Source organism: Leucoraja erinacea, chromosome 3, assembly GCF_028641065.1.
Source record: "Leucoraja erinacea ecotype New England chromosome 3, Leri_hhj_1, whole genome shotgun sequence".
NCBI classification, from domain to species: Eukaryota; Metazoa; Chordata; class Chondrichthyes; order Rajiformes; family Rajidae; genus Leucoraja; species Leucoraja erinaceus.
In genome coordinates, this window is record NC_073379.1 from 13732433 (window position 1) to 13752568 (window position 20136).

General features: G+C 44.1%; 1 protein-coding gene across 3 annotated transcripts in view; it reads right to left on the minus strand.

Annotated features, from left to right (window-relative positions):
- Positions 1-8754: 8754 nt before the first annotated feature.
- arhgef28a (Rho guanine nucleotide exchange factor (GEF) 28a) overlaps positions 8755-20136 on the minus strand; it is a 259871-nt gene continuing 248489 nt past the window's right edge. For all 3 annotated transcript variants that reach the window (XM_055632136.1, XM_055632137.1, XM_055632138.1), the window contains 2 exons: positions 17231-17353; positions 8755-13055 (listed from right to left, as the gene is read on the minus strand). In XM_055632136.1, the coding sequence (XP_055488111.1) occupies positions 12874-13055; positions 17231-17353 (305 nt within the window). In that variant the 3' untranslated portion in view covers positions 8755-12873. The remainder of the gene's footprint in view (positions 13056-17230; positions 17354-20136) is intronic.

Here is a 20136-nt window from a genome sequence, read left to right on the forward strand (position 1 = left end):
TGTGTGTGTGGGTGTGTGTGTGTGTGTGTGTGTGTGTGTGTGGGTGGGTGGTGTACATGTGTATGCGTGTATGTGATGTACGTGTGGGGTATGTGTGTGCGTTTGTTCAATTTTTTACTTTTAAAAATATGATGCATTCATTTTATTTTTGCAGTTAGTGCTTAGGAATTGTAAATGTGACGTTCAAACTGTTTATACATTTCAATTATAAGACAACTTAGATGGGTGGGGATGCCGAAGGCCTGGCTGTGCTGGCTGGTTCAGAAGTCCAGGTCTACAGCACCATAATGGAGGCACAAGACCATGACCACTGCAAAGCTGGTTAATCTCCATATTTATCTGTGCAAATCCACCATTGCATTTAACTGATTTAGTTTACACTGCGAGATTGATATTCTGTGTTTATCTCCAGTTGAATGGTGAAGTTATTATTGGGGAAGTTATACATACAGGGAAGAAGGATCTTGACCCGAAACGTCACCCATTCCTTCTCTCCAGAGAGGCTGCCTGCTCCTGCTGAGTTACTCCAGCTTTTTGTGTCTATCGTTTGGTTTAAACCAGCATCTGCAGTTCCTTGCCACACAAGTTATCATTTTCAGTCTCTGAGCTAACATACTCTCACCAATAATTCCAATCCCATGGGTCATTGTCCCAGTTCACAAGCTCCGCACCCCACCTGGGGCTGTGCTGGGCTTCCCACCCACGAATGGCATCACAAAGATCATCCGCTTTCACCATCACAATCCTGACCCTGTTCCTCCAACCAACCAGCTGCTACTGATCCCTGCTTCTGTCAGCTCCAGGCATAGATCGCCCAACGTTCACCAATGCACTTGCCCCATTCCAGTACTCTTGAAATTTCAAAACTCTGCTTACGGCTCGCCCTGTCCCACCTGCCGTTCCATCGAGTTCCCACCCATCCATGCAAGCACCCACTTCCCATCTTAAGGATCCAAAGTCGGCCCAGGATGGCACGGTGGTGCAGCGGCTGAGTTGCTGCCTTACAGCGCCAGAGACCCGGGTTCAATCCTGGCTATGGAAGCTGTCTGTACGGAGTTTGTACGGTCTCCCTATGACTGCGTGGGTTATCTCCGGGATATCCGGTTTCCTCCCACACTCCAAAGGTGTACAGGTTTGTAGGTTAAGTGGCTTTGGTAAAAATTGTAAATTGTCCCTAGTGTGTGTAGCACAGTGTAAGTGTGTGGGGATTCCTGGTTGGCGCGGACTCAGTGGGCCGGAGTGCCTGTTTCCATGCTGTATCTCTGAACTAAACTAAACTATATCCAGTCTTCAACATATTTGTCTTGTTCAAATATTCCAATCCCACACTGGTCATCATTGGCATTAAACGTTTTACAGTAGCTACTTTGGGAATATTGCAACATGTTTTGTTATAAAAGATAAGTGTAGATTCTATTCTTCTAAAAGTTTTGATTTGTTTTGAAAAAGTTTGGGAATGTACGTTTTTGTTACTTTAAAGCTGAAGACGATGATTTCAGTGAAGCTCCTGTGCCAAGATGTGAGTTTTAATTCAGCTGAGGCGATTTAAATGGAGAACTGCAGGTGCTGGTTTAAAAAAAAACACGAAGTGCTGGAGTAACTCAACGGGTCAGACAGCATCTGATGGAAAAAAAAAATGAATACAGCTTTTGATTTCTTTATAGGAATTACAATTAGGTTTTATTTCTTGTAACCTCATACCTTGTGTGTCAGGCTTGCCGACAAGTCAGCTAAAACATTCACCCAGGAGGAGCCTCTAGGCTGTAGGAACTGATTTGTTTTCTTAATTGCAACTCCTACCTTTCCCTCAAGCATCCTGGCTTGGCTTGTGACAGGAATCATAAATAAATATCAGCATATAATATCAAATATGTGTTGGCAGCACAAAACCATTAATACGAGTCAAAGAAAACACACCGACAATTGATTTTCTTTCACTTGCTCTCTCTTCCATTGCTAAGGCCGATAGCCCGGTTGGTAGGAAGCAGGTTTGCTGTGGATCGATCAAAAGATTTTACCCAGGAGGTTAAAGAAACTGCCCAATAAAAACTGAAAGAACTGAACGGGGATACGAGTCTGAAGAAAGATCCCTAAAGGGGTGGCGCAGTACTGGGACTGCTGCCTCACAGTGCCAGAGACCCAGTTCGATGCTGACCTCGAGTGCTGTCTATGTGGAGTTTGCTCGTTCTCCCTGTGACAGCCTGGGTTTTCTCCAGGTGCTCCGGTTTTCTCCCACACTCCGAAGGCGTACAGCGCTGTAGGCTAATTGCCTTAGTAAAATTGGAAATAGTCCCTTGTGCGTGCAGGATAGTGTTGGTGTTCGGGGATTACTGGCCAGCATGGAACTAGTGGGCTGAAGGGCCTGTTTCTTAAACTGTATCTCTAAACTAAACTAAACCTCTACTGGTGATAGATGTTTGGTGTGAACTTGGTGGACTGAAAGGCCTGTTTCCATGCTGTTTATCTAAACAAAACAAAACACAAAATGTAACCCATCCCAGACCTCCAGAGATGCTGCCTGACCCATTGAGTTATTCCAGCAGTTTGTGTTTTGGATAGGGTGAACTAGTACTAGTAGTGAACTAGTAAAAATAAAAATAAGTCAACAGCATATTTCCAAACCACAGGCAGCAGCTGAGATCTACACACATATTAATTAATTCATGCGATTGACATTGTCGGCAGAGCCAACATTTATCGCTCACCTTCAGATGCCGTAGAGAAGATGACAGCCACCTGCTTGAATTGCTGCCAGCTGAGTGATAGATGTACTCCCACACTGCGGTTAGATCTGTAATTGCAAGATGTTGCCTTGGCAATGATGGCATTCAATACCCAACGCAGTACTGCATGCACCTTGATGATGGTGGTGTTCCCAGTCCCCGCTTCGTTTCGGTGGCAGGGACCTCAAATTTAGAAGGTGCAGTCAAAGAAACCTTGGCAAGATGCGGCAGTGCAGTTTATAGATAGTATCTTGTTCCTTAAGCAGGAGTATGTAGCCAAGCTTGTGGATTGAGGTTGATGGATAAGGTGTTGAGTTGATGGGTATTTCTATCCAAGTATCTGCTCCTACCTTGGTCATTGTGGGCAACAGATGGGTTTTGATGAATCGGGAACCGAGTCACCAACTACAGTCTCTGAAAAAGACTTGTTTTTACTACATATGTCACTGATCCGGGTACGTTTCTGTTTGGTGATAGTCTTGCTAAGCAGTATGCAAAAAATATTCTTCTCTGTACCTGGTACATGTGACAATAGAGAAACCATTGAGCCATTGTCTAGCGGTGATCCCACAAGATGTTTAGAGGTGGAGGAATTAATGTTTCTCATATTTGACAAATCGCATTGCGGGAATTTCAATATCGTTGGTGGAATTGATCATTACTTGTGACGAACCAGTTATTTGCTTGAAAGTTGGCATGGTTTGGGCAAGAACTGTTTGTTGGCCAAGGGATTGTAAATGGAACTGACTACTCTATATTATTAGTGAAGATCGCTGCTCCACACCTCAGGACGGAGGCGAGGTCACTTAAATAAAAGTGAAAGTGGCCGGGACCAGACGCAGCTCTGAAGACTTGTGCAACAAAGTGACTACTATCTGTACAATCTCCCTTAGTTTAGATGCCAAGATGGCGCCCAACCTAGACGACTCTTTGTGTGAGAGTCACAGGTGGATATGTAACCATACATTACAATCACTCCAGTCTTTTAAATCCCTACTCCTACACCAACATTTCTTATTCCCTAGATAGACACAAAATGCTGGAGTAACTCAGCAGGATAGGCAGCATCTCTGCATAGATGGAATGGGTAACGTTTCAGGTCGAGACCCTTATTTCAGACTGTTCACAAGTTATAGGAGGAGAATTAGGCCACTTGGTCCATCGAGTCTACTCCGCCATTCAATCATGGCTGATCTCTGCCTCCTAATCCCATTTTCCTGCCTTCTCCCCATAATCCTTGACACCCGTTCTAATCAAGAATTTGTCTATGTCTGCCTTAAAAACACCACTGACTTGGCCTCCACAACCCTCTGTGGCAATGAGTTCCACAGATTAACTACCCTCGGACTAAAGAAGTTCCTTTTCACCTCCTTTCCAATAGAGCGCCCTTTAATTCTGAGGCTATGACCTCTGGCCCTAGACTCTCCCACCAGTGGAAACATACTTTCCACATCCACTCCATCTACGTATGCCTTTCATTATTCTGTAAGTTTCAACCTTCTAAACTCCAGTGTGTGGAGGCCCAGTGCTGTCAAATGCTCATCATATGCTAACCCATTCAGTCATAGAGAGAACGTACAAACTCCACACAGACTAGGCTTGAGGTCAGGATTGATCCCGAGTGCCTGGCGCTGTGAACTGCAGTCTACTAACTGCCCCATGGTGCTGCCCTAAAATAAGCCGTGTTTCACCGGACAATCTTCTTGATTTCATTTTATCTGGGCACCTTAATGACACTGAATTGAATGCTGCCTGATATTAGGGGTAATGGATTGTCCTTCTCACATCACCTCTGAATCTCTTGAAAAACCTATAAGATCACCCCACAGCCTCCACCACACAAGGAATAGAGTCCCAGCCTGCCAATCCTCTCCCGATAGTTCATGTCGTGGCCACATCCTCGTAAATCTTCTCCGCACTCTTTCCAGCTTAATGACATCCTCCAAATGTGGTCTCACCCAATGTGGTCTTCACCAGCACATAAAGTGCTGGTGAAATGAATTTGCCAGAATTTACAATGAAATAGAACACACAAAAACACAATAAGAATGTAACACAAACATCCACCACAGCATTCATCACTGTGGTGGAAGGCACAACATTTGGCCAGTCCTCCTCCATTTCCCCCCCGTGGTCGGGACGTCAACCCTCCGCAGCTGTCGCAGCGGGCATCCAGATGAGTGAAAGTCAAGGTAAGTCCTGAAACGGTGCCTCCCCCACCAGAGACCGCGGCTTCGGGTTGGTGTAGGTTGCTGGCCGGCGGTCGGAGATTTAAAGTTCCCGCCGCGCCGCGCCGCAACCGGAAGCAGGAGAAGTGGAATGAATGTGCGTATCCTGTCTGAAAGACATCACCATGGAGATGACAGTCCTGCTCTTCCTACCCTATGTAGAAACAAAGAACTGCAGATGCTGATTTATACCAAAGATAGACACAAAGTGCTAGAGCAACTCGACTGGTCAGGCAGCACCTCTTGAGAAAAAGGATGGATGAGGTTTTGGTTCCAAAAAGACTCCAGCACTTTGTGTCTATCCCAACTTCTATACTCATTATCCTAACTGATGAAGGCTAATGTACCGAAAGCCTACTTGATCTGTACCTACCTGTGACACCACTTTCAGGGGACTATATCCCTGCTTTCCCTGATCCTCTGCTCTACAACACGCCCCAGGGACCTGCCATTCACTGTGAAAGCCCTGCCCTGGTTTGACCTCCCAAAATACAACACCTCGCTCTTATCTACATTGACTCTTTTAACCAATCCTCAGCCCACTTGCCCATCTGATCAAGATCCTGCATTAATTTTTGATAGCCATCTTCACTATCGATGATACCACCCACTTGAGCCTCACCCAATTTATTGATATAAACTGCAAATTGCAATGGGCCCCAACACCGATCCCTTAGGCAAACTACTAGTCACAGGCCTCCAGTCCAACAAACAACCTTCCACCATCACCCTCTGCTTCTATGCACGAAGCCAATTGTCTATCCAGCCAGTCTGCCCTCCTTGGATCCCATGAGATCTAAAGGGCCTGTCCCACCAGCATGCGACTGCATGCGGCAAGCGCGACCTAACGTGGTCGTTTGGGCCGTACGGCCTCGCGGAGCCGGTCCCACTTCGATCGCCGGAGGCGTATGGAGTTGTGCGGGGCTGGTCCCGACATCGCGCGGGGCTCCAAAAATCTTGCACAGTCCGAAAATCCCGCGCGACAACGGCTTGTCGGCCCGCAGCCGCGTTGAGGCCGTACGCAGCGCCTCGACGCCGTACGCAGCATTTTGATGCCATATGCAGCGTCTTGACGGTGTACGCCTATCGCCTGGCGTTGCGCAATGACGTCACCGCCCGGCGTGCCGTTGCGTGATGGCGTAACCACCCGACGCCGTGCAACGTCCAAATTCAGTCGGCCCGCCTCCTGCCCAGCTGATTGGTGAGTATGATGTCGGGACCAGCCCTGCACAACTCCATACGCCTCCGCGATTCGAATTGGGACCGGCCCCGCGAGGCCGTACGCCTCAAGCCACCACGTTTGGTCGCGCTAGACCCTCCAGAGCATCCTTCACGTGGAAACTTATCAGATGCTTTGCTGAAGTCCATAAAGGACAACATCTGTGGCTTTGCTCCTGTCAACATATTTGATTACTACTTTAAAAAAGTATTAAAAATTTGACATCCAAAAAAAATGCAGTTTTAGTTTTTTGGGGTGGGGGGGGGGGGGGTAATTAAACCTGAAGATAACAATTACTGCATGAAAAATTAATCATTCACATGTTGCTCTCTCGATACTGTCACACAAGCGGGATCTCCAATGTCGTTTGTGTCTATCTTTGGTTTAAACCAGCATCTGCGGTTCCAATGTTCCACATCAGCTTTCTTTGTGCTTTGTCTCCCCGAGCCAGCCCTAAATGTTGAGCGGGCCTGTGTCTAAGCTCTGTGCATACCAAGACCTAGCAAAAGTCATTTCACATGGCAAGGTCTGGGAGGTGCACTGCGGATGTCTGGGGGAGGATATGGGAGAGGGAGTGGATTTAATACCAAGTCCCAGAGGGGAAAGGGCAATGTTCTGACTTCAACTACAAGGCCACATGACTTATGGAACAAATCACTGGTGCAGGTGGCCAAGCAGAAAATTTAAGAGCTTCAAAAGTGAAACAGGAATGAGAAGGTTCCTGCCATCTGAAAAGAGTTAACTTGTTAAAAAGTGCATAATTGGATCTCAGGAGAAGTGGAATGAATGTGCGTATCCTGTCTGAAAGACATCACCATGGAGATGACAGTCCTGCTCTTCCTACCTTGCCACAACACACCTGATTGGGACATGGGCATTTCAAACTGTATTATTTTGCCAATAATATCAATTGACCTCTTTCAGAGATACCCTACGTGATGTAACAGGTAAAACACGCCAGGAGCAATAAAATCCGTTTGCTGCCACTGATCAAAAATAGGTTGGGTTTCAATCATAGCTGTGGTTCAAGTGTTTGTGTTTGGGATCCATACTCAGAGTGATGGTGGTCAATTAACAAGGGAACCTGTGCTTAAATATTATAGAAACATAGAAAATAGGTGCAGGAGTAGGCCATTCGTCCCTTCCAGCCTGCACCACCATTCAACATGATCATGGCTGATCATCCAACTCAGTATCCTGTACCTACCTTCTCTCCATACCCCCTGATACCGTTAGCCACAAGGGCCACATCTAACTCTCTCTTAAATATAGCCAATGAATTGGCCTCAACTACCTTCTGTGGCAGAGAATTCCAGAGATTCACCACTCTCTGGGTGAAAAATGTTTTTCTCATCTCGGTCCTAAAAGATTTCCCCCTTATTCTTAAACTGTGACCCCTTGTTCTGGACTTCCCCAACATCGGGAACAATCTTCCTGCATCTAGCCTGTCCAACCCCTTAAGAATTTTGTAAGTTTCTATAAGATCCCCCCTCAATCTTCCAAATTCTAGCGAGTACAAGCCGAGTCTATCCAGTCTTTCTTCATATGAAAGTCCTGCCATCCCAGGAATCAGTCTGGTTAACCTTCTCTGTACTCCCCTATGGCAAGAATGACTTTCCTCAGATTAGGAGACCAAAACTGTACGCAATACTCCAGGTGTGGTCTCACCAAGGCCCTGTACTATGTACCTGCACTCCTCAATCAAGCACCAGGCATCAGATGCCCACGAGTCTACATCATCAGAAAGAAAAGATGAAATATTTTGCACTGCATGTTGTTTCGTTTAGAGATACACTGCAGAAACAGGCTCTTCGACCCACCGAGTCCGAGCCATCCCTGCGCATTAACACTGTCCTACACACACTAGGGACAATTTACAATTTTACCAAGCCAATTAGCCTACAAATCTGTACGTCTTTGGAAACCGGAGCTCCAGGAGAAAACCCACACAGGTCATGGGGAGAACGTATAAACTCCGTACAGGCAGCACCCATAGTCAGGATCGAACCTGGATCACTGGAGCTGTGAGGCAGCAGCTCTACCACCGTGCCAACATTCCCACTGTGCTTGTCCTAACTGAAAGAAATATTTAGCCATATAAAAAAGCAACTAAATTTACTTCAAAGTAAATGAACAAGATAAATGATGTGTTCAGTGGCATTTATATTTAAAACCAAACACTGAACACAGAAATAACATCTACCACTTGGTGAGATCAATGTCTGATGGGCCCCGTTGGCCTACTTTTTAACTAATTAAGTTTGTTTAGCTTTCCTGCTGATAGGAAGTTCATTGGCATAATTACCTCCTATCATAATGAATCTGATCACCACATCTCACAACAATACCAGAAAAATGACAAGGTCAAATTTCATCAGTGATGATCTAGTTTCATTTTTATTTTGGTGCGTGTCTTTTGCAACAATTTACTCCACTTTTCCATTTAACAATCTGTTCTGTTCCCTGCGTATTAAATTAGCTTGGGCTCTCTTCCCATCAGTGATCTTAATGCTATTAGACTTGGTACATTCAGACATTAGCAGTCTCAGAATTAATTAGAAACAATGCACAAAAGACACTCCAAAACATCTATTCAGATTTTATTAAAATGCCTATCGGATTACCAAGGTTCATTTGGGGCATTCTATTAAAATTTATCTCTATTCGTTTTACAGAAGTAACAATTAAATTTGTCATAATCCTCTTTTGCAAGAGGCTTTTGATGTACATTTTCATTTCAGATTATTTTTCTTAAAATAAATGCTCTGCAATTTTCATTTCTTCAATAAAACAGTAATTCTAAACATTAAAAAGTGCAAGAAATCGAAGCTAATGCATATATATCCAGTTCAGTATTTACAGTTCTAGGTGTACAGCAGTATAAATAGCCTTTGTTTGGTTAAATGCGTGCAGGTTTTAAAAAATGTTCATGAAATCATTGAGGGTGTGCACTTAACATGTGCAATGTAATGTAGAACAGGTGTGATTTGTATGAAGATTTGTCACTTCAAATAATGTTCTAAATGAGGCTTTGCTTTGGAGATTGAGCATAATTAAATTTCCAGTTATAAAAGACATGCACCATCAGTAAGCAACAATTGCTTAAATGTTAATCTCCACCCTGTTACAGACACCATGATGCTGAAACTCCTTCAGAATACGTACATGGTTGTTGAGTAAATTTGAATTGATGAGCTGTGGGATTTTTGCAGATGGCATTGGTGACCTATCTATCTCCTTGAGAAATATGAATTGAGGTAAACACATCAATAAATTGTTTGTGACTGAGCCAAAACACAAAACGCTGGAGTAACTCAGCGGGTCAACCAACATCTCTAGAGGACATGGCTATCCATGTCCTCCAGTGATGCTGCCTGACCAACTGCGTTTAGTTTAGTTTAGAAATAGAGCATGGAAACAGGCCCTTCAGCCCACCCAGTCCACGCCGACCAGCAATCCCCGTACACTAGCACTATCCCACGTTAGGGACAATTTACAATTTTTACCAATGCCAAGTTCCCCACAAACCTGTACTTCTTTGGAGTGTGGGAGGAAACCGGAGCACCCGGGGAAAACCCACGTGGTCAAGGAGAGAACCTGCCAAACTCTGTACAGACCACATCCATAGTCAGGATTGAACCCAGGTCTCTGGCAGCAACTCTACTGCTGCACCACTGCCGAGTTACTCCAGAACTTTGTGTTCTGCTCACAATTCCACCTGCAGTTCCTTGTGTCTCTATTTTGAAACTTTACAATAGATTCTGAGTTCTGATTCTTCTCACATTTAACAAATACATTTTAATTATACATTTCTTCACAAAGCTAACATTGTACTAATGCCATTTTTGTTTATTTTCTTGAGCATGAGGGGCTAACATTACATTACTTCATAAGATAGACGCAAGAAGCTGGAATGACTCAGCAGGTCAGGCAGCATCTCTGGAGAAAAGGAATAGGTGACTTTTCGGGTCGAGACCCTTCTTCAGACTGAGAGTCAGGGGAAAGGGAAATGATAGAGCCGGTGATGTAAAGAGATATAGAACAAATGAATGAAAGATATGCAAAAAAATAAAGATGATAAAGGATACAGGCCATTGTTAGCTGTTTGAAGTCTGTAGAAGTGTCTCGACCCGAAACGTCACTCATTCCTTCTCTCCGGAGCTGCTGTCTGTTCCACTGAGTTACTCCAACATTTTGTGTCTACCTCCTATTGTTAGCTGTTTGTTAGGTGAGAACGGGTAGAGACAATGAGACTCGACAAGACGACTTTGTATCTGGTGCGTCTTGGGTGGGGGAGGGACGGAGAGAGGGGGGATGCAGTGGTTACTGGAAGTTAGAGAAATCATGATTAACACCACAGGGTTGTAAGGTGTTAACCTACACCTGAATGTCTTTGGAGTGAGGGAGGAAATCGAAGATCTTAGAGAAAACCCATGCGGTCACGGGGAGAATGTACCATCTCCGTACAGACAGCACCCATAGTCAGGATCGAACCCTGGCTGCCCTGGATTTCCCTGTTCTAGGCGATCAGTATGCACCTTTATACTGTGACCCAAAAGTATTAATGTGGCCACCCTGAAGGCAGAGTGGGAGATATGGGATGCAATGATGATTCCAAACTCATGCAAAGAACATCATTGAGGTTTTTTTTAAAGTGCAAAAAAAAAAGTAACATTCAAAAATAAACGAGAATAAGCAGGACCAGAGTTTAACATCAAAAACAGTTCAACAAGGAATTACAAACACAACTGTAGGCAGTTTTAAAGGTTAATAAACCCAAGGGCACATTCTTTTAAATGGCAGCCAAATTTCTGAAGTGAACTGGAAATTAGTTGATTCTGAACTCACAAAGGGTCACTGTGCCTGGAGCTGCATCAGCATGAAGGAGGTGGCTGGCAGGATGCTCACAGATCAGTGCGTGTTCCTTTATTGTTTGCAACATGCACTCAAATTATTTAGAAATGCACACAGAGGGTTTGCTGATAGCATCAAATCTTCTTGTGCGAGTGAAAAAAAAGAAAGGCCAAGACCAGGAATGACAAACAATTAACGGAGCAAAAATCAAAGTAAGCTTTTAGATTGAAAAATGAACCACATTCTATCGAACACGCAGTCTGAAGAATGGTCTTGACATGAAACGTCACCCATTCCTTCTCTCCAGAGATGCTGCCTGTCCCGCTGAGTTACTCCAGCATATTGTGTCTATCTTCAGAGGAACAAAGTGGTGAGACATGCTGAGGCGATGAGTATATAAAACATAATCAGCATTTTCTGTAGGTTAAAACAGAAGGCGATTACAGTGGCATTTGTGGTCCATTTTCTGAAACTACAATATAATTTGTGGCAAGAGAAATACAGGTTCTTCAGCCTGACAGATGAAACACCGGTCTCAGAAAGTGAACTCACAGAAGATTACAACAAAATTACTTAGGGTGCTGGAGGCATCTCGAACCACATTTGCTCAGGAAGGATAATTGACAGTGGGTCATTAAAGAAATATATAACAAACTTTGGACAATGCATATAAACAATGAGGAGGACATTAATAGAAAGGAATATCAAATCAAAGATCAATGGATAAACAGAAACCTATTGCTTCACTGACTGTAAAGCATTTTGGGCAGTTTGAGATCATGGACAACACTTTATAGATGCACATAAAGACACAATGTGCTGGAGTCTCTGCGGGTCAGGCGGCATCTGTGGAGAACATGGAATAGATGGTGTTTCGGGTCAAGACCTTTCTTCAAACATTATAAATGTGGATTGTTTCATTAAACTAGTGGTCTGAGCACAAATTGGACAAAACAATCATCAACTCAGGCTCTTAAAGGAAAATGTAGTACTGTACATGAAAGATGCCAAATAGGTGAATCAAACTAACCTGGAAATCAGTGGATATACAGGGGCTGGCCAATTCCGGGATGCATTGAATGACTATATTTCACAGGGAGTTTCGGAGGAAAGCAATGGCCTGTGATATTTGCTTTGTGGAAACCTACTGCAACATTAGAATGGTCTGGTCATTGCCACCTTCCGAGCATGCGATAGGACAGTGCAAAACATTGGGTTAACTGATTCAACACCTCAGTAGGGAAAGTGACTAAAGGAATATATTTGTAATATTCATGAAGAGGAATATCAAATTGTAATCGAAAAACAAAACTTTAGCGAGGGCCAAGTACAACAAACACACAAACAAAATTAGTAACCACCGTTCAGACTTTCCGTGATACTGCTTCAAGGTTATCATTGTACCTCACCTCACTTGTGCATTTGACAATAAATACGTGACATGATAAAATAAAATGGAACCAGCATCGAAGGGGTCCACTGTGCCTCTGGGAAATTAAGTTTAAACTGAATAAGCAAGGTAGTGTTTAACTTTAGAAAAATCGCAAAACCTGTCCTTGAAATTAGTAGTATGCAAGTTAGATATAGTCATTTTTGATTTACAACTGCTTCAGCTGGCCTGACATAACAGATGATATATTATTGCATGTATCACAATCTTATCACTAAAGTGAAACGTGTAATAAATTTCATGAAACTTCAAGGTTTATAAGCATTTCTGGATCTACGAGGCTTTGTGAAGAATTTACTGCTAGATTTCAGTACTTGTAACATTTAACCAAATGCGACCGAGAGGTCAAGGTGTCCCGTTGTTCCAGTTTCACATAAAAGTGCTGATGTTGAAAGAGATTCAGAAGTAGAATATGTTTTCCTCCTCTGCCAAGTCCTCTTGACCATTTTTGCTTTCTTGTGGGGCAAACGAGGGCCCTTCTATTAGCTGGTGTGCCGACTGTTGTGACTGCAAAGTCCATGGATGCTGAACACTTGTAGCTGCTTGCCGCACAGACACGTCTGCTTGTTTGTCGTTCACATCTGCACAAAGGGACAAACAGGTAAACAGGTAAACAGGCTTCATTTCAATTCTTCTCTCTGGCTGCAGGGAAGGAGGTGCCGATGAGCAATTAAAATGGAACCGAGGACAAACTTCTGCCCATCGAGTCTGCGCCGACCAGCGATCCCTGAACACACTATGGACAATTTACAGTCTTTACTCAAGCCAATTAACCTCCAAACCAGTATGTTTTTGGAATGTGGGAAGAAACCGAAGCACCCGGGGAAATCCCATGCACTCACCGGTAGAACATACAAACTCCATACAGACAGCACATGTGGTCAGGATCTACTTTGATTGGTCTCTGGCGCTGTAAGACAGCAACAAATGCTGTGCCACCCCCTTTAGTTTGATTTTAGTTTAATTTAGAGATACAGCATTGAAAAAGGCCCTCCGAGTCCACACCGCCCATTGATCACCCATTCACACTCATTCTATCTAGTGCCCCTGTCCCACTTAGGAAACCTGAACGGAAACCTCTGGAGACTTTGCACCCCACCCAAGGTGTCCATGCAGTTTCCGTGCGGTTCCCGGAGGTTCCCGGAGGTTTTTGTCAGTCTCCCTAATGGTCGAAAGTGGTTTCCGCTTCTTTTATGTTCCGGTGATTATTTCATAAAATTCCAAACCGGCCGCGACTAAAAATAGGTTGCCGTTTAAAAATCGGTAATTATTGAGTCAAAGTCGGTTGCGATGCTAGTTGAAGGTGGTTGTCGGAGGTTGCAGGTAGTGGAAGGTCCTACCTGCAACCTCCGGCAACCACCTGCAACCACCTTCAACTAGCATCGCAACCGGCTTCGACTAAAAAATTACCGATTTTTAAAACGACGACCTATTTTTAGTCGTGGCGGTTTTGAATTTTTTGAAATAATCGCCGGAACATAGAAGGAGCGGAAACCACTTTCGACCATTAGGGAGACTGACAAAAACCTCCGGGAACCGCACGGAAACCTTGGGTGGGGCCCAAAGTCTCCAGAGGATTCCGTTCAGGTTTCCTAAGCGGGACAGGGGCATTATCCTACTTTCTCATCCTTCTCTACACACTAGGGGCGATTTGCAGAGGCCAATTAACATGCACACCCACGTATATTTTAGATGTTGGAGGAAACCAGAGGATCTGGAGGAAACCCCCCAGTCACAAGGGGAACGTGTAAACACCAAAGAGCTAGCACCCGAGGTCAGGATGAAACACGGCTCTCTGACACAGTGAGGCAGCAGCTGCGCCACTGTGCCGCACATCTTTGGGGCTGTGAGTGGGAAATCCTTGAAGGTTCCTCATAAAGCTGTACGTTTCTTTGAACTGGCAGAGGCTCACAACAGTAAATTTATAGCCTTTTCTTTTGTTTCTCCCTTGGGTCATGGAGCACAAAGTTTTCTCCGGGTCACCAGGAAACTGTGGGTTTATGCTGCATTGGGCAAACTCCCCCATGTCCCATTTGGGAATCCTTTCCCGAAACGTTACCACATGTCAGTCAGTGACCACTTGACATTAGTCCACAGCAGTAGTATCCCACTGATCAGTTTTATGCAGAGCAGCTGCTTCCCACCGTTCTCCAGGCACTTGGTCAGGAAGTTAGCAAAGAAATACTAATGATGTTAAAAAGAACCTTGTACCCAGCTGCTTTTCCTAGATTACCATGTTATTCACAGGGGTATATTCTCATCCAGGTGCTAAAAATCAAATCCTCCATGCTCCTGATTCAATCCCGGAATGATATTATCATGAAAACAGAAGCATTTAAGTTTTTATTTGATCCACAAGAAGTCAAGAGACATAAGCACAAAAAACAGGCGAATGCTTTAGTGAAGTACAGAGGGAATCCCAGGGACACAAAAATGCTGGAGAAACTCAGCGGGTGCAGCAGCATCTATGGAGCGAAGGAGATAGGCAACATTTCGGGCCAAAACCCACACTATTGCAGGCATCAAAATCAGATAAGGCAGTAATTCTGGGTGTTGTCTGCTCTCTCAGAGGGATCTGTGAGGTCTCATGGCACTAGTTGAGTTTAGTTAGACAATGGAGAAACAGGCCCTTCGGCCCAAGATCGATCCACCGTGCCGACCAGCGATCACCCCTTACACCAGCATTATCTTACACACTAGGGGCAATTTACAATTTTCTTTACCGAAGTCAATTAACTTACAAACCTGTACATCATTTGAAATGTGGGAGGAAACCAGAGCACCCAGAGGAAACCCACGTGGTCACGGGGAGAACGTGCATACTTCGTACAGAACCCCCCCTTAGTCAGGATTGAACCCAAGTCTCTGCTGTCGTAGGGAAGCAACTCTACTGCTGCGCCACTGTGCGACCTCTAATTTGATTAACATTGAAGAGATTATCCTAACATCCTAGTGAACGTTTACAACTTAATCAACTTCACTACAATAAATGACAGCTAAACACCGATCATCTGTATCTTTGGTCGAGACATATTAGCAAATAATCAAGCCACCTATTCTGATTTAGTCTAGTTTAATTTAAAGATACAGCGCGGAAACAGTCCCTTTGGCCCACAAAGTCCACGCCGACCAGCGATCCCTGCACATTTACACTATCCTACATACGTTAGGGACAATTTACAATTTTAACAAAGCCCCCAAAAAAGACAGGAGTTTTGGCTCCAACTGGTCTGCAAAATTAGAGAAGTGAACAATTAACATAACCCAGGTTATATAACTCACCAGAACAGTTAGACAATTAATTATTTCAATGTAGTGTTAGTTTAGTTTAGAGATATGGCATGGAAACAGGCCCTGTGGCCCACCATGTCCGCACCAACCAGCGATCCCCGTGCACTATCTGACACACTAGGGACGATTTTCAATTTTTACCAAAGCCAATTAACCAACAAAACAGTACGTCTTTGGAGTGCGTGAGGATGCGGGAGATCCCAGAGGAAACCCCCGTGATCACAGGGAGAACGTACAAACTCCATACAGACAACACCCATAGTCAGGATTGAGTCCGGGTCTCTGGTGCTGTAAGGCAGCCACTCTACCACGACACCACTGTGCTGCTTGTATAAGAATTGTAATACATCTTGCAGTGAACCAGGGAGATTTAAAGGAAGTGCAAGCAATGGCAACTCAATGGAGAGATGGAAGTGAATTCAGGAACTGGGGCCTGACGAGTCGGAATGAAGTGGAGGAACTGAAGTCCAAGCAAGTTGGATGGGAGCAACATAATCGGGTGAGCCATAATCAGGCTTTCTGAATGGCTGGATAGCGCATTATTGGAATTTTACTACACCTGGCCAGAGAAGTTTATTGCGGACTACTGCATTTGATACATTAACACACTGAGTATACTACAAAAATAATTCAAGGGTATTGGGAGATTATAATCTGTTGTATACATTCAATCATATAACCATATAACAATTACAGCACAGAAACAGGCCATCTCAGCCCGTCTAGTCCATTCCGAACACTTATTCTCCCCTAGTCCCATCTACCTGCACTCAGACGATAACCCTCCATTCATTTCCCGTCCATATACCTATCCAATTTATTTTTAAATGATAAAATCGAACCTGCCTCCACAACTTCCACTGGAAGCTCATTCCACACAGGTACCACTCTGTGAGTAAAGAAGTTCCCCCTCATGTTACCCCTAAACTTCTGTCCCTTAATTCTCAAATCATGTCCTCTTGTTTGAATCTTCCCTACTTTTAATGGAAAAAGCTTATCCACGTCAACTCTGTCTATCCCTCTCATCATTTTAAAGACCTCTATCAAGTCCCCCCTTAACCTTCTGGGGGGGAAAAATCCTTTATTTTTTTCTTAGCAAAGTTGGCTAATCCTTGTTTGGGGTGGCATGTACAGGTTTGTAGGTTAATTGGTTTGGTATAATTGTAAATTGTTCTTCATGTATGTAGAATAGCGTTTGTGTGCAGGGATTGTTGGTCGGCACGGACTCGGTGGGCCGAAGGGCCTGTTTCTGTGCTGTATCTCTAAACTAAACAAAACTCAGAGCCAGCAGGAGATAGCACTAGATATGGGATAGTCTATTCACATCTGACATCCTAGTGTGCAAAATTTCCAACAGGGACTCGCTAGCTTGACATAAGAGGCAGGAATCGTAATATTACACCCATTCCCAAATCTGGGATAGTCAAACCAAACCCAGGTCCCAGTGGCTGAAAGTACCACTCACCTGAATGGAAAATCAAACTCTGATGCTCCATTAGCACATGACTTGAAGAACTACAGGCTTTTTCAGCATCATCTCCTTTCATGTATACCCTCTCTCTTATATAGTTGGATGGATCATAGGAAGCTGTAAACAGTAAGAGAGAAAAAGCAATGTTGTTTTAATTTTTTTTAAATGAAGCCATCCTGTTTCTCTGACAAGTGCAAATAAAGTGTAAAGCAATGGCTCCACATGTTCAATGAGCTACAGAGAACATAGAACAGTACCGCCCAGGAACAGGCCCTTCAGCCCACAATCTCAGTACTGAACATGATGCCAAGACCAACTCTTGTCTGCCTGCACATGATCCATGTCCCCCCATCCACCCCCACCACCACCACCGCCCATTCCTTATTTATCCACATGTTTATCCAAAAATCTCTTGAATGCAACAATTGCCTCCGCAACCAGCAAGCAGCATGTTCCCGGCACTCACCACCTTCTGTGTAAAAAGGTTGCCCCGCACATCCCATTTAATCCTTGCCACTCTCACCTGAAAGCTGTACCCTCTGGTATATGATTTTTCCATCCTGGGAAAGGGGTTGTGACCGTCTACACTATCAATGCCTCTCATAATTTAATGTTCGTCAATAACATCTACCCACAATCTTCAATGTTCCAGAGAAAACAAACCAAGTCTGTTCAACCTCTCCCTGTAGCTAATAGCCTGTAATCCAGGCATCATTCTGAGAAACCTCTTCTGCACTCTAGCCAAAGCCACCTCATTCATCCTTCCTGTAGTGGTCAACCCACACTGCCCCATCCTCATTGATCACCTTCATCACCTCAAAAAACTCAATCAATGTAGTAAGGCACAAGTGGCCATGGTCAAAGGCATGCTGACCATCCCTAATTAACCCATTATCTTTCTACTGGGAGTAAATAATATCCCAAAGAATCCGCTCCAATAGCTTCCCTAACACTGATGTGAATATTGTTTAAGATGGAACTGCAGATGCTGGAGAATCGAAGGTACACAAAAAAGCTGAAGAAACTCAGCGGGTGCAGCAGCATCTATGGAGCGAAGGAAATAGGCAACGGTCTGAAGAAGGGTTTCAGCCCGAAACGTTGCCTATTTCCTTCGCCCATAGATGCTGCTGCACCCGCTGAGTAGATCCAGCTTTTTTGTGTACCACTGATGTGAATATTGTTTGACACTCTATAAATATTCTTGGTTTTTTTTTGTTTGTTTTTTGTTTGCTGTTTCATACTTGCTTTTTATTTTTTAATCTGTTCGAAATAAAGGATTTATTATTATTATTATTATTATTATTATTATTATTATTATTATTATTATTAATATAATTCCCTGGATTCGCTCTACATCCCTTCTTAAACAACGAACACAACGAACAACGCAACAACGAACAATTAGCTACTTTCCAGTCCTCTGGTACCTCGCTTTGGCTAGAGAAAAAAGCAAAGGTCTTCATCAGCGTCCCACAATCTCCTCTCTTGTCTACATCAATAATCTATCAGATGCAGTCGTCAATGTAATGGAGATAGAGTTTGGGGATAGGACCAGTGTACACCTGGAAAAGGGATTGTTCAACGTACCCGACAAAGATCACAGAATCTAAAAGATCCCATCACGTCCTGGGGATCAATCCTTTTAATGTTCTTCAATAGCCCCAACATCTCTACTCATATCGCCACAGCAGACAGACCCTGCAGTATGTCCTCTCTGAGTGCCGTGGTGACAACCCCTCCAACTGCAAGGCTTGTAACCACTGGAGTTTAGAAGGATAGACTTGTATCCACTGGAGTTTAGAAGGATGAGGGGATATCTTATAGAAACATATAAAATTATAAAAGGACTGGACAAGCTAGATGCAGGAAAAATGTTCCCAATGTTGGGCGTCCAGAACCAGGGCCACAGTCTTAGAATAAAGGGGAAGCCATTTAAGACTGAGGTGAGAAAAAAACTTTTTCACCCAGAGAGTTGTGAATTTCTGGAATTCCCTGCCACAGAGGGCAGTGGAGGCCAAATCACTGGATAGATTTAAGAGAGAGTTAGATAGAGCTTTAGGGGCTAATGTAGTAGGGATATGGGGAGAAGGCAGGCACGGGTTATTGATAGGGGACGATCAGCCATGATCACAATGAATAGCGGTGCTGGCTCGAAGGGCCGAATGGCCTCCTCCTGCACCTATTTACTATGTTTCTATGTTGCTTTTCCTTCCCGCTTTAGGTCTGAATCATTGAAACCCTGGAATATTGAGCTCATGACCAGTCAAGTCCCTCGTTTCTGTAATGGCCCCAACATCATGATCACCGGCAAGAAGCAGGTTCTAAGTTCATCTGAAGATAGACACAAAAAGCTGGAGCAACTCAGCGGCTCAGACAGCATCTCTGGAGAAAAGGAATAGATGACGTTTCAGGTCGAGAACGTCTTCAGACTGAGAGTCAGGGGAAAGGGAAATGAGAGATATATGCAGACGGTGATACAGAGAACAAATGAATGAAAGACATGCAAAAATAGTAACGATTATACAGGAATCTGGCCATTGTTCGCTGTGAGCCAGGTGAAAACGGATTACAGACAATGAGACTGAACAAGACGACTTTGAAGCTCATGTGACAGGTGGGGGAGGGATGGAGAGAGAGGGATGCAAGCGTTCTTGAGGTTAGAGAAATGAAGACATACTGCTTGCTGGGTTGTAAGCTGCCCGAGCAAAATATGAGGTACTGTTCCTCCAATGTCTTCTGCTTTCCCCACAATGTTCCATGCAACAAGATTAACACATTCAGCCCATCCGCTGCAATACATTCTTTTACCTCTCCCTCCCTATCCTGACTTTGAGATTTACTGGCCCTAACCTCTATCTTCCCATCACTCCTTCCAATTTCTGAGCTATGATTCTGGTTCC